General features: G+C 39.4%; 1 protein-coding gene across 13 annotated transcripts in view; it reads right to left on the bottom strand.

Moving 5' to 3' along the window:
• Positions 1 to 15551, bottom strand: part of DYM (dymeclin) — a 224476-nt gene extending 208925 nt beyond the window's left edge. For 9 of the 13 annotated variants that reach the window (XM_017734321.1, XM_017734324.1, XM_017734328.1 and 6 more), the window contains exons 1-4: positions 15350 to 15551; positions 5488 to 5540; positions 4715 to 4808; positions 3318 to 3454 (exon numbers count right to left, since the gene is read on the bottom strand). In XM_017734321.1, the coding sequence (XP_017589810.1) occupies positions 3318 to 3454; positions 4715 to 4808; positions 5488 to 5540; positions 15350 to 15489 (424 nt within the window). In that variant the 5' untranslated portion in view covers positions 15490 to 15551. Of the gene's footprint in view, positions 1 to 3317; positions 3455 to 3731; positions 3863 to 4714; positions 4809 to 5487; positions 5541 to 15349 lie in introns of those variants that run through there. The other 4 variants (XM_017734330.1, XM_017734327.1, XM_017734331.1 and 1 more) reach the window with 2 other exon arrangements.
• Between the last annotated feature and the right edge of the window lie 223 nt (positions 15552 to 15774).

The following is a 15774-nucleotide window of genomic DNA, read 5'->3' as shown; positions in this document are numbered from 1 at the left end:
ATGGATATCAGGAATTTTTCAGCTGAATCTTAAAGTATATGGGTTTAGTCTCTCTGTGAACTTTCCTGCAATCAAAATTGTGCAATATTCTCCAAAATTATAAGGAAATTCCCAATTATGGATGAAGAGGCAAAGGCTGCACTTCTTGGGCTAAAGAACCATCTGAAACCTCTCAAAAAGAATGCATTTCTGTTAATGGCAGGCCTTCTTTTGAAGGAAATCAATAAACAGGAATGTTAGCAGGGACTCAATCCAGGGCAATTTCTTCATTAGGCTAAAGTACACCCAGGCACTCAAACCTCAAAGAAATCCCTTTTTATGACACAAAGAACAATTGCACAGCTTTCTTCTGAGCCTCAAACACAGTCTAGCAGGAAAAAGTACAAACTGGACATTTAGATAAAGTGAAAGCATATGAAGTGCAAAATCTGGGAGGAGAATCCTTCCAGATAAGGGAATTATAAAAAATGCTACCTGAACAATAGTGGCCATGTCATACAGCCTATATTTCTGAGCAGACAGTGACAGGGATATTTTCCATACACAGGACTCTCACAGATTATCATTACACACTTCTCCCTGACTCACCAAATATCCCAGAGCAGGTGCTGATGCAGTGCCTGATTGCAGTGTGAGCATCCTGACAAGCTGACACTGCAGTTATGTGTGCTGAGCTCCCAGGTGCTGTACTTAAATCAGAGAACATGGCACCAAAATATATTATCCAACCAGAAGGATAAAAATGTGATGCTCACAGGGAAACAAACACAACCACAGAGTGATTTCCAAAGGAGTTGTGAGATGATCCTGAAAAGAACAGTAACCTTTTCTCAGAAGGCTAAGAGACTGAACAAAGCATATGAAAATGGACCACAGGGGAGAGAGGCTGTTTGTGTTGCTGGGTGGTTGTAGTGTTCTTTCCAATAACTACTCACCAGGCAGTAAGGAAACACAGAAACTTCAAAATTCAGACACTGTATTAAAGCTTTTTTAAATATGGATATTTTATTTACATCATACAGTTCATATAATAATGTCTTTTATAAGGCTTGTTTTATCATGCTCACAATTGAAGAATTATAAATAATGTCACGCTCTGGTAAATGAAAAAACACCAAGGGTGACTAAGAACTTAATTTTTAAAAAGCATGTTCACCAAAGATGGTAAAATTTCCATTAAAGTACTAATAAATCCATGTAAAATTAAGAGGAATATAGGAATAACAACATTATAATAATAGATTAATAATATAACAATAAATAAAATCTATAATAGGAATATTCTCCTTCCCGAAAAGTAGAAACCAAAAATTCAAGAAAGCTACACTTAATTATAAAAATACAAACAACAAAACACTTCATTTTCTTCTGTTTACTTTTAATAGGCCCTAGCACAACCACAGTTTATTACAATTCACTAACGATACTCCACTTTCCAACAGCTGAGCGTAAGAGCTATGGGAAGGTACACGCCTTATTAGCACATTCTGTAGATATTTAAAAATAAGATTATTAGGAATCAAACTCAATGGCTACGTAATCTCAGCATGGTATGAACCTCAACACCCTGAGGAAGTTCACAAGAGCCATCTCCAACTGGAAACCCAAAGAGGAGCCGAGGAGAGGCTCGCTTCCTGTCTCACCAGCAGACCACACACAACTACCTTCCTAATCAACAACATCCCATGAACAATCTGCTCAGAGGTAATTGCTAAGTACATTTGTCGTCAATATGCACAAAATTATTGCTAATAAATGTCACTGTGAATTACAGTCAAGTGCTACTAGACATGGTATAAACATGGGTCTACCCTGGTGACAAGAATCACTTTCCATACCACACTGCGAGGAACTCCCAGTGCACGGAACAAGGATCGCAGGGGTTCCAGCTGACAATAGTCTCAGTTTTTCCACCCATCCCACTGTGGTGTGCTGTACACTGAAGCAAGAGGTGAGCCGTTTTTTTAATCCAGGAATAAACCCACAGGCAGTCTGCAGGGATAGCTTATACACAAGCAGGTTTTCTTTTCCAGTGCATCAGTGAGCTGACTTCCCTCCTGGAGATCACTCATCACAGTTTAAATACATTAAACCATTTCAACATGTAGCACTTAATCTTTTGGCACCACAATTCTAATTTCCCCAGAGCACTGGCAGGCGCCAAGGAGTTAAACAGATTTTAATGAACAGTTTTCACTGCTGATGAGCAAGCAGTGATTTGGCGTCCTCAACACGTGTCCTCGTTGCAGGAAATCCACAGTCAGACACTTTTGGTTGTCCTCACACCATCCACACACACTGCTCTAGCATTCTGAGACTTTTTAGGCTTTATGCAACAAACAACGTGCAATTACAAACTGAACAGTACTTTGACTTGGACTTGGCAGTGCTGGGCTAGCTGTCTCACTTGATGATCCTAGAGGCTTTTCCAGCCTAAATGATTCCATGATTTACACTAAAGCAAAGGAAATCAAGGCTCCCGTGGCAGCATTATCCGTCATGCACTCTGTGAGAGCATCTTGATACAGCACTACACAAAGATTTGTGGTCGACAGTGTTCAGAATGTCTTTTTGCTGCACTTTTTGCAGTAACATAACTGATTTTGAATGCATTTGTATTATTCTTATTCAAAGGTAACAGCTTCTTCCTTGAGCATCTCTCCTGTCATCTTCCATCTCATGTCACATATACTCCATTTCCTGGACATGAGCCTATTTTAGTAATTCTGCCTAAATTCTGACTTCTCTTATACTCTTGTATAAGCTATTGCCCCCAAATTAAATTTTAGCAATTGTTTTCTCAATGGGTCAATTCTAACCGTAGTACTATAACTTTCCTTCCCTAGATCCCTAAAAATTGCATTAATTCCACTCTGTGGCTGCTGCTGGTTTATGAAAAATATGTGAAAAGATGCATTAAAAAGGTGCAATATCAACGTTCCAATGTTTGTATGTGGTCAGCTTCACCCCAATTCTGTTCTGTTCCTCTGAAGAGGACCATTAACACCTTTCAAAATGTATGAAAATCACTAAAGCTCAGGTAGGTCTACAGCACCACACTTTTAAAAAAAGCCAGAATAAGCGACACCTAACTCTCTAGTACATAATTTCTGGTTTTAAAGCAAAGTTTGGGATTCTCAGTCTAAAAAACATAGAATCATTGAATTATTTAGGGAAAAGACTCTTAAGACTCTTAAGATCAAGTACAACCATTAACCTAACTCACTAGTCCAGCACTAAACCATGTCCCTACATGCCATCAGGACATTTAAGTTTCTCAGGGGATGTTTGTTTCACTAGCAGTTGTGTGTACGCACCATATGAGCTTGGTCCTGCTTTCTCTTCATAAGTAAAATGAAGTTGCAGCTCCTCTTCTGACATTCGACTGATGAATACTTTCAGCAAACAGCAAATAATGAACAGTGCATTGTGAGCCTGCCAGATAAAGAGGTGGCTAGAAAAGAAGCAGGAACAAACAAGAATCAGTAATGCTTCACCAGCAAACATGCATCAAAAACCACAAGAAAATAAATGTCAGAGTAGACAAAGTTCCTACAGTTAAAGCAAGGAAAAGCCAAAGTGTTTAAGCAGGTAGTCTGCAGTTGATGTTACAGAAAACACAATGGGAATGTATTTAAAAGTAGTTTAGAAAATACAACCTTATCCCTAACTACATTCGTACTATTAAAAACACCACAGCCAACAGAAGTATCACTCTTTGAGGAACTCACCTAACAGTTCAGCAAACTTCTAGAGGTCTCTAGATGCTATGGACTCAAGGCACACAGACATTCAAAAACCTCCGACAGGTTCAGACTTGAAAGCTTCCTGGCTCCCTGAACCTTAGCCTTTTTCCCAAGTAAATAGCCTTCAGCTGACAGCAGGCATTTATGGACTTCACGAGCATCATACAGCAGGGTTTTCTTATGCAACACACATAAATATTTTCCAAGTTTTCTCAATGAAAGCTGCATAAAATTTGAGTCCCAGTAAGCAACTGTTAGGAAGCCCATACAACACCACAGAGTCAGCTATTGCCTGTACTTCCAAGGTATCTTTGGATTAAAACCTAGAGCTATCTGGGAACAAGTAACTTTTTACTTTAGATGCAAGTGAAACACTTGATGGCACTCCTGGGAACAAGGAGGAATTGCAGCCCCAGATCTGATGAGAGTGGGACATTCATCTGTGGGTGTGAGGGAACAACTACAGAAAGCCTCCTGCAGAAAAACCCCACAGTGCTGCAGAAGTAACCTCTTGGAGTTCTATCCTACTGCTGAAAGGGGCAAAAAAACCCAATGGCAGCTGTATGACATAACTTGAAGGCAGTATTTTGATACATATTTATAGATACAGATATTTGAAATATTTCCAAGATAGAATACTGGCTCATACATTAAGCTTCAACTAAAAAGTTCAGATGATTTTTGAACAGCTCTAAGCCAGTAGTACCCATAGCTTACACCATTTATACAAAGATGTGTTAATCTAACACACAAATATGTACTTTTCCCCAGTAATCTATTTAATTATTAGACTTAATTCCTGTGTTTAGAAAAGTACTAGACACTTGTTCTGTTTCAAACAACAGTTTAAGAGAATTCTAAGGTTTGGTTTGCATGTTAATTAGTAGAGTAAAAAAATTCAAGAGCTAGCAACGATAGGAACATTTTAAAAATTAAATGGCATACACAGCTCTTTTCTGGGAACTTACTTCTGACATTCTGCTGAAATTTTTAACTCTTTGGTTCTAGAAAGAAAGACTTTAATCAATGATCCAAGGTTTCCTGTTCGAGGATTCTTCTCAACTAGATGAGGAAAAATAAGATACAATTACAAAGCATGTGTAAGTTGACACTACCTAGTTCGAACAATATATAGAAAAAACCCAAAATTTCAACATCTTTCATATTTCTAAATAAAGCACAGTATGTCTTGTTTTTCTGTACAGGCATTCTTCTTTCAAGATTTTCCAGTACATGATTTACTAGTCCATAACTGTTCTCTAAATACAACTAATATTAAATAATACTAATAATATTAAATATCCCAAATGAGGGATGCTCATACTGCTTCCTTTCCCAGACTTGTCTACAGCACAACAGCCTCCTGTCACAAAACTGGGCAGGTCTTCACAACTACCTTTTACCTTCCTGCAACACCACTGATCACATTTTATATCATCCTTTCCTTTCATCCTCTAATTCTTTCCTCTTACTGATCAGCTTAAAGGGCAAAGTGAAAAAGACAAAGTAAAGACAGAATTATTTGTTTTAAACCTTTCAGTCATATCAAGTTCCATAAAACAGTTATCAATGGAAGTTTCTAAAGGTTTGGGATATACATAAAAACACTCTTTACACACTGCTTTAATCTTTCTAGTGCAACATAAACAAATAGAATGCTAAAGGCGTGACTGTGCACAGGGATGCTGTTTCCCAATTTTTCTGATAAAGTACATGGAAAAAAGATGGCACAACTTCTTACCTAAAGACTTGCAGACTGAGATTGTGGCTTCTTCCAAGAGCTTTAAGTCAGCACTAGGTATGAGGAAAAGAAAATAAAAATGGTTACACAAGCAACTGGGCTCCTGTACTTGAAGTGAAAATTCATTACAAAACAGTAATAAAATCTCTCTACAAAGCACTTAATTTTTGCCATCCATTAGCTTGTGCAGGTCAGTTTGTACAACCTCCCTGCTCATGCAGGGGCTTCTTCACCCAGCAGCCCCAAACTATGTCCAGGTGGCTTTTGAGTACCCCAAGTTCTCTGAGCAACTCATTCCAATGCTCCGTCATCCTAACATCAGGCAGCGCAATATTCTTTTGAAGTACAGCATATTAGGAAACTAATATTCAAAAGTGGATTGTTCATCAGAGTGAAATTATCTCAGTGTCTTCTCCCAGGGAACAAGGGACAGGAGGAGAGAAAATGGCCTCAAGTTGTGAAAAGGGAGTTTTAGGTTGGATATTGGGGAAAATTCCTTCATGGAAAGGGTTGTCCAGCCCTGGCACAGCTGCCCAGGACAGTGGTGGAATCCCCATCCCTGGAAGGATTTAAAAGCCGTGTGGATGTGGCACCTGGGGACATGGGTCAGTGGTGGCCTTGGCAGTGCTGGGGGAATGGTTGGACTCCAAGATCTTAAAGGGCTTTTCCAAACTAAATGATTCTGTGATTCCATGAGCATTTTATTACCACTACTTTTGCAGGTCCAGTGCTGCCATGCTCAGCTTGGTGTTACCGAAAATACAAATAGAACAGCAGCCTATAGAAAGAACTTGAAATTCTTTACAAGAAATTTCACATTAAATGATGCATTTTTGAGAACATGAATAAAAGAAACCTCAATCTGACATTTAACCTCAAGCTAAGCAGCTCTTTCCTTTCAATTAATGTTATTATACTAGTGCAACAATCACATCAGATACAGCAAATTGTTCGTAACTTCATTAATTGCCTCGTGATACGCCTCAGAAAAACATCATCTGAAAAAGAACAATAAAGCACTAAAGCAAAACCTGACAGCAACCACTGAAAGTAAACACCAGCTGCGTCAAGCACATACTTCTGACCTACCAGTGCAGGGCAACTGATCCTCAAAAACATCCTTAACAGATGGGAAAACAAGACAAATCATCAGATACTCTGTTCAATGCCACATTGAGCAATACGAATATTAATAACTAAAGGGCACCCAGTTCCACCACTCTCATCGTTAAAATTTTTTCCTTCTATCTTGTCTGAATCTACCCTCTTCTAGTTTAAAGCTATCACCTCTTATCATATCATGAAGGCCCTACTGCTCAGTGTTTTGGAAGAGATGGTAGAGCCTCTATACAGACTGAATTAACATACAGCCTGACCTTCAGGGACCTCTGAAGTTCAACAAATAAAAGGACAGTCAAAAAAAATTAGTTCAACACTTGCAGTCATAATGCAGCCCTCTTCTCTTTTTAAAGTCCTGTGCTTTTTTTAAATTTACATGGTAATCCAGTTTACAGCACGCTGTTGTGTCAACCTGAGATTATCAGTGGTGCTACGTGGGAAGCTGCTAAACCAGCTCCAGGGCTGAAAACCCTGTGGAGCCATGCTCTTGGAAGCTGTGGAGTTTGAGCTGTGCCCCAACTCATGAGGACTGGATGATGTTGTAGAAAGAGCAGCCAAAATAATTATTTCAAAACCCTTCAAGAGGAAACTATTCAAGATAGAGACATCAAGCAAATTAAGTTTTAAGATGCCTGCAAATTTTCTTGTATATCAGACTAATTTACTGTGTAGTGAGCTGACAGCTGAGACAGCTCTTCATCTACAGCTGAATATCCTAAGACAACTTTAGATTACGCAGATTGGCTTGTCCTGATATCAATTACCAGCATTCATTCTTCTTTTACAAACTGCTTTGAAACACAAGATTCAGAAAGAACAAACTTACACTTTGATATATATTTTAAAAACATTAGACTTGGTCTCAAAGGTGGTCTCTTGTTCCAGCACTACAAACATGCAGAGTAATTAAAAACAAATGGTATTGAGCAAGAACACGCCACCAGCAACTACGGACAACACAGTTTTCTAGGTCTATGTGACCTTGCACTTTTTTAAAATAACAGAAACTTCTAAATTTGCCCAGCTGGCTGCTTGTCATCAGGATTTATTCCTTCCCAAGACCAGGCAGACAGGGAGGGTGAATATTACAATGGACAACAACTCAACAGAGAGTTCTTAGGTACTAAAAAATCATAATCTAACACAACATGACCCCTCCCACTATCCAAAGATCCTGGGGACACAGCCAGAGTGGTTATTATAATTGCTCCAGGACTTAAACCATAAATGCAGACATTCAGCTTTGAATTACGGTTCATTTTCTCCCTAATTTCTAAGGTTAGGTTTCAAAGTCTAGCATTCTTACAGATTTTTTTTCTTCCCTTTGAGTTATTAAAAACCACACAAAGTCCTCAAACAAATTCCACAGAGTTGCTTAATTTCTACAAGTTGCCAGGATCAAAACCAGTGGCAAAGCAAGCAAGGCTTTCAGATCTTCAGCAAAGCTTTTAACACGCAAGTCATTCTTTTTCATACTAAAATGAAGTTTAAAGCTTAAAAATTAACTAAAGCCCACTACCCCTTATTCATACAAGAACACAAAACTGAATTTTGCCACACTCAAGACTAAGCAACAGCTACCACAAAATTTCAGTTCACTCAAAAGAAACACCTAATGAGGGGGAATTACAGCAGAAATACCACCCCAATAGGCACACACCAGTGAAATACTCAGTACTGTTACACCCCCAAGGATGGATTCACGGGGTGAATATCATGGAGGGCTACAAAAAATAGCAGCTCATTCCCAAGTACCTGGGGCCAAATTTAGTGGTGACTTTCTTTCCTTTGATTGGGCAGGAAAATGAAGTGAGGGACATGGAAAAAGCTGTCTGGGTATTTTCTTGTGCAGTGAAGAGACAGAAGGTAAATTACATTAACACTCGGGTAGAAAATGCCAGAGCCAAGATTCACAAGGTGGCACAAAAAAAATGGTACAACCAACTGTGGCACTGACTTTCCTCTGCAGTCCCTGTGGAGATGACACCTGGTTCATGAATGAATGTAAGAATGGAAACTCAACACTGAAACATCTGTCCTTTCATTACGCCACACAGAACACTGCTAATAAGTATTCAAATTGTATTTCAGTTCTAACAAGCACTGATAAGGTGAAGCTCCTCACTGCACTGATCACAAACAGAAGTTCAAATTCTGTCCGAAAACCCTCACCTGAGGAATAGAGACTGCCCTGTTGTCAAATATATGTCAAATATATAAGCCTGAGGAGAAGTAGATGAGGGAGCTGGGAAAGGGGCTCAGGCTGGAGCAAAGGAGGCTCAGGGGGGACCTTGTGGCTCTGCACAAGTCCCTGACAGGAGGGGGCAGCCGGGGGGGTCGGGCTCTGCTCGCAGGGAACAGGGACAGGAGGAGAGGGAACGGCCTCAGGCTGGGCCAGGGGAGGTTTAGGTTGGATTTTGGGGAATATTTCTTCATGGAAAGGGATGTCCAGCCCTGGCACAGCTGCCCAGGGCAGTGGTGGAGTTGCCATCGCAGGACGGATTTAAAAGCCATGTGGATGTGACACTTGGTGACATGGGCTAGAACAAAAAAAAGTAAAGAACAGATTCGTTAAGGATGGAGTGTAAAATATTCCCTGCTCTGTGAGAAACACTTGGTATATTCACAACATAAAAAAGATTATCTGTTGCTAGTAATAAACAGGCCGTAAGTATGAAAAGTAAGACAACCCCTCCTGCTGCTTGATGGCTCTGCTGAGCATCAGTAGGAGAAACCCAGGCATACCAGTAACATCCAGGAAGCTCTGTCCTGGACAAGACACCACCATGGAAAATGGTCATGTGCACATGGAACAAACTCTGAGGGTGGGCAGGCCCTGGCACAGGGTGCCCAGAGCAGCTGTGGCTGCCCCTGGATCCTTGGCAGTGTCCAAGGCCGGGTTGGACAGGGCTTGGAGCACCCTGGGATAGTGGAAGGTGTCCCTGCCCATGGCAGGGGGTGGAACGGGATGATTTTTAAGATTCCTTCCAACTCAAACTGTTCTGAGCTTTTGTGACACCAGCTTCAATCCACGGACCTTTAACACCACGATCACAGTGACCTGGGTGAGTTTGCACATGTACTTCAACTGGCACAACCTGAACTGAACAACCTCACTTTGAGAAAGCAGTACATATTTACATATTCACCAGTTCTATGGTTTTCCAAGAAATGAACAAAAGGTATCACCTGATGTGGGGATTCAAATGGGCTGTGAACATATGGGGCAAACAGAAAAGATTCAAAGCAAAGTATTCTTAACTATATAGACTTGACTGACTCCCTTGGATACAAGCAAATATGTGAGGTGCACAGTTGCTTCCCACACACTTCAGGAAAAAATTCCACACTTCACAGGAGTTCCTCCTTCATCCTGTGATCTGACGGCCAGCATTTTCAAAGTACTTAATAAAAGAAAGAAATTATTTTATTTGCTTTTCTTTTTTGTAGATGGTAAGCTCACAGACTTCAGCAAAACTAAAATTAATAGTAGTAAAATTTGCGTCCTTGACAGCGCAGCCACCTTTAAAGAAGATGGTTTTGTCTTTGTTTATTTTAGAGGTATCCAAACAGGAGAGGTTTTACAGTGGCAGTGATTACCTTCTGTAACATCTTAACACCATGCCACAAGAATATTTTGCACACCAATTGTCACTACAAACCCTTCTCTATACACAGGCAGTATCTGTGTGACTGCAGCTATCAGATCAGTGGTGAAAGTAAAGAGTAATCAAGGATAATTGTTATTTCATTGGGATTTAATCACTTTGTGTTCGCAATCACTCATCACAGTACAAGAGTTTCTTCATCAGGGAGTTAGTTTTCTGTAAGAAAACCTCTTCTCAGCAGAGGTGGGAAAGAATGGCAAATTGAGCAGTCTATTAGTCAACAAAATTTCATCATTTTCATTGACTGCAGATTTTTATTTCTGGCTTCTTACTACTAAAAAGCCAGATTCTGCGGTAAGCTATTCTGGCATATATTGTAAAAAACATTACTTCCAAAAAGAAGAGGATGGAAAAAAAAAAAAGAAGGGGGAAAAAAGCCCAGTGGTGTTATAAATAGGATTATTTTTAAATGGTTGAATTCAGCTACCTTACTTTAAATTTACTAACAATCAGTCTTCAGCAAAACCATAATTATTAAGACAGTGAAGGCTGTTTCCTGACAGCAGCCAGCTTTGAAGAACATGGTTTCATCCACTTTTATTTTAATGGCACCACAATAGAAATTGTTTCAAATTTGCAGAAATATCAAAAATATCACCACATAACAAGAGAAAGCATTCTGCCTAAAAGCTGCAAACATACTCACACCACAACACCTGCCCTTAGTATGGTAAGAAAAAGACCCAAACCAAAGCAGACAAGTATCCCCATAAAAAAAGGAGGAAAAAAACCAAAACAAGCAGCTTTCCTGACAGTTTTTTCCTCATGGTAAGGCCTTTTTTCTTTGCCATTGAATACAAAACAGAAGAACCAGCCCATTTAGTAAATTCATACTGTGGGAATGCTGATTTTAATGGACTAGTTGGAGGACAGACATCAAAGAATATAAGGCAGCATATGATTTATTGTACCATTTAAAAAATGTACCATGTTAAAGCAACATAAAAGCTTCTCATTTTTATGTCTTTCCATTAAAGGCCCATGCACATTATTCTTGAACCAGCAACTCATTAATAACTCTGGGGAAGGAACAAAGCAGAACAGTAAATATTAAGCACATGATTTTCAGCAAGTTCTGCTTTAGTTAACTTTAAGTTTTCCATCAGAAAATAATTGTAACTAATACCACCACTAAGGAGGAGGTTGCATTCTTGGTAGCAAATCACAGAAAAGCCAGACAAACACAAAGTCTGCCTAGACTGAGAACTAACACTCCAAAGAAAACCTCATAGCTCTTAATCCTGACAGTAACAAAAAAAATCATCCAGAAAAGCTGTATTTTATTTTCCAATATCCAAACACTATTGGATTGATAGGTCAGTCACCTCAAGTATAGAAGTGGCAGATTTAAGAGGTTTTATACAACTTTAATTCTGCTCCCATGAGTCTATTCTGTGCAACAAATAAGGACCCATGAAGGAAAAAAAAAAAAAAAAGAACATGCAGGAGTGTGAAATTAGAGCACCAAGTACTTCCTAATGGCTGAAACCAGAAATGTCTCAGCAGACACTTCAGCAGTACCTGCTTAGCACGCATGGTTTGCTTTATGGAAGAGGATATCACAATAAACCTTTTACAGTGAAAAGCATGAGGCAACCTAAAACTAAACTGCTGGAAGCTGTTCCTTTGGCGATCATTTATGTCTGCACCACTTATCTGCTCCCACTCCTAGACTGTGAAAGGCCCCAGAGGCTTTCTTTACCTGCCAGACACCCAGGCTGGCTCTGGCTGTTACTACTCACTCTCGCCAGGGGAGTCACAGGCAGGAAGCAGGGGTTCACCATCAGCTCATTTCTGATTACTGACAGCTGATATTTCCTCTTAATATTTCTCTAATTATTAAGAAAATCAATAGTATGAGAGGAAGAACAAGTAGCCCAGAAAGGCAGAATATTAAACTCCTAGCAGCCAGTTCTGCTTTGACCACACACTTTCCTTGGTCATTTTTGGATGGCACAGCAGGTTTAAGCAATCCCACCTTTTAGCCCAAAAGGTTGCTGCGTCCCAAAAAATCAGTCCCTCATTGTGCCAGAATTGTTTTGTGGTGCAAAGCTATGAATCACTCAAGGGAATTATCTTGGCTGAAAAAATAAACACTTCTGCTGTGTTGCTTTCCAGATAGATTAGTTCCTGATTAAACCCGCAGAAGAACAAAATAAACACTGGAAGAGAGAGTGAAAGGGAGAGAGCATCTTGCATCAGTGTTGCTGACAAAGATACAGCAACTTTGCAGTCAGCAGCACTGGTATTTGGCAAGCTTTATTCCATACAGAAAACTACCTTGTGTCCTTCACAGAAACAGACCAAAAAGCCAGCAGGACTGAAAAAGTAAAACCCAGGAAAGAAGGCATGGCTGAGAAAATGAAATGCTAAACCATTTCACATGGAACCAGAAAAAGAGAGATTAACACATTCAGTCAGGTAGAGGTCAGAAAAGAAACCAAAAGAGAGAATAAAGATGAGACATGGATAAAAATGGGAAGACATCAACCAAACTGAAAGGGGAAAGAGAGAAAAGAAAAACAAGGACAAAGAAAGAAATACAAAGTGCCAAGACACACAAAGCATAAGAAAATGAAGACAGCAGAGCACAGAAAGTGGTGCTATTTTAAGATCTGGTATCATGTCTCCATGTTTCTCAGAGTAGAAAGACAGTAATTCCCCATCTCTCAAGCCAAAGCACAAAGACTACTGTTCCACAGAAGATCCAGCTCTGTTTGACACTTGGGATCTACAATTCCTGGACTAACTGGGAACAGCTTCTGTAAAGCAAAGCACTAGTCACAAGCTCCTAACTAGAAAAAGCACATGTGGAAAAGCGTTAAAAACCCCACAAACCTCCTTACGCACACTGATTCAGATTCCCCTTGAAAGCCTTCCTTGCAGATACTGTTTTCTTGCTATTGCCAAGGCTTCTTGACAACAAGGTGAATCTGTTGGGCATCTGTTGCAGAAAAATCTACCCCAGCCCCACCACTTCCCCAGCTTGCCAGTTTTTGCTTGGATAATTTTTGTTTGGCTGATTGCTTTTCCTCCCAACATGAATTTTCCTATCGCTTCCTCTTCTAATGTTTTTCTCCTCCTCCTCCCCTACAGTACTGACATATGTAGAACAGAATTATGTCCAAAGCAGTACCCAGAGAAGACAGCCCTCTTCTCCCTGAGGATGGCATTAGTCCCATCTTTGCAAAAACTTGAGGAAATAGGTCTTTTACTCTAAAACATCACCAACTGCCTTCACAAAAAAACAACACAAAACACTTACACAGCTCTCTATAATACTAGCAAACAGTCACTAGTTTTGCAACAGACAACTGGAAAAAGTGAATTTAAAAGGAGAAGAAACCTGTAAAACTCTGTCCTATTCGACAGGTGAAAACTGGCTCCGTTCCACAGAACACAAACAAGCATCTTGCTCCTGACTCTTAAGCCTCATTAAAAACAGAGTTAAGTTGATAATTTGGAAGCTTTCAATCTCAGAAATTGACATTGACCTCTATTGTTCCATTCCTGCAGGCAAGGTTATCTGATACAGACAAATGCTGAGGGTGCTGTGCAGCCAACATCGTCTGATTTCACTTGCCAGTGGTTGCCTCAGGTAGATACAACTAAATGGGAACTTTCTGTTTCCTTCCATTACTAAGCTGCAGAAAAGATGTCTCTAAAAATACTTCTCTAGCTGCCAGGCAAGAGCACCATCTGGTGTTCAGCTAATTAAAGCTTTCAACCTACGTTTGGATCATTTTATTGGTCTGCTTGTTTTTTTAATTATGTTTCTTGTTTGAGGTTTTTTTGTTTGGTTAGGTTTTTGCTTTGTTGATTTGGGGGGTTATTTTAGCAAATTTACTCTGCACTGGATCTGAATTTCATGAAACAGGCATAAAAACCAAGCTAAAAAAAACTCCTTAACTTTCATAGGGGAAAGACGAAAAATAGAACCAAGAGAAATTGGTGGGGTTTTATATGTAATTATTCCCCCTTAAAAAAACCCAAACAACAGAATATTATGTAAGTTCTTAAAATGCTGTCAACCTTATTAGTCATGGGTAGGCTGTAAATAATTCTTCTCTTCAAGGATCTTAGAGGAAAAACAACTGCTTTCTCACACACTCCCAGTTCAGTACTGCCCTTTACCAGCTTTGCAGCCATCCACAACTCTGTCCCTTCTTCCTAACCTCTGGCTATTCTCTCCAGGCAGAAGTCAAAATACTTCCTCCTCCTCACTCTTTACAAAAATAGCACCTAGTAAATGCCTCCCAGTTATTTACCTTAGCTATTTTCCATTCCAGTTGCCCAAACTTTCACTTACAGAAAAGCACCCGTTCTACATTGAAAACTGTAATAACAGTTTAAGTAACACCTGAAGGTAATAATATCAGATTGTTCTTGTAAGACTGATAATCAACACACAGGCCAAGGAATTTAGCAATGGAGTTGGGTTAACAGAAGTTACAAGAACTTCAATTCTCTATTTTGGGAGATGTGCTATGGATCCTCTAAAAAACACTGACTTTATTTATATCAACACCACTTTCTGGAATGAAAAGGCATTCAAAGCTTGAATTGATATTTAGAAAGTATCTTTATGGAGAATATACACCAAATTTCTTTTCAAAATGCAAAAGGGGGTGAAAAAAAGCCATACAGACTAAGCAACTCAAAAGCTAACCTACAATTAAATCATACAAGTACAGTTCACTCTAAGTTGAGAGGGAACATCAAATGTTGGAATCTTCAGCAAATCCAGTCAACCCAAATGCTATACCAAAGAAAAAGAAAGCTTCCTAGAACAACAAGAAAAAGAAAAAAGCTTCCCCCAACACTACAGACCCTATTTCTGATCTTTACCAGGAGAATGAATAGCAATTACAGCTATTATGAAGAAGAACAAAACCCACAGGAATGGAAGAGGTGGTGGAAAATGCTTCCAAACTTAGAAACAACAACATATTTTACACAGGCATTTATTCCCCTGCTACCTAAAACAGGAATAATTAACATAACCACTCATTTGCTTTCAGACTGGTCACTTTTATAAACATACTATCAAAGTTAGCTCTTCAACACCCTCTTACCTGTTTGTTGGAGTCGTGAAGCTAAAAGACAGAAGCTGATTCCAGAATGGGTCATTCTCAGAGATGGGCTCTGATCCTGACAGTTTTTGTAAGTACTCATTTTCTGGAAGCTCACTGATGCTGCTGCTATTTGCTCCCATCTTCTTTATTTGGCAAATCTCTTTCTAAATTTTCATTCCTTTGAGAAACAAAAAAAGAAGAAAGAAACATTTTAAGTCTTTTGTACAAATAAAGAATACACAGACCCTGAGTTAGCCACCAGTACAGCTTTAGATCACCCCCTTGAAAAATGACTGAGATGTAGGAATCAGGCGCATTGGAATATATTAGAAAGACTTCCTTTCAACAAAATTTGGATAATAACATCTCTGTCCAAGGAAGATAAAAGTTTCTGTGCTGCTACTTCAGTCATCATATCACTTGTA

This window comes from Corvus brachyrhynchos, unplaced genomic scaffold (genome assembly GCF_000691975.1).
Source record: "Corvus brachyrhynchos isolate BGI_N302 unplaced genomic scaffold, ASM69197v1 scaffold285, whole genome shotgun sequence".
NCBI classification, from domain to species: domain Eukaryota; kingdom Metazoa; phylum Chordata; class Aves; order Passeriformes; family Corvidae; genus Corvus; species Corvus brachyrhynchos.
Note: the sequence above shows the minus strand (reverse complement) of the source record. Positions and strands in the feature narration are given on the sequence as shown.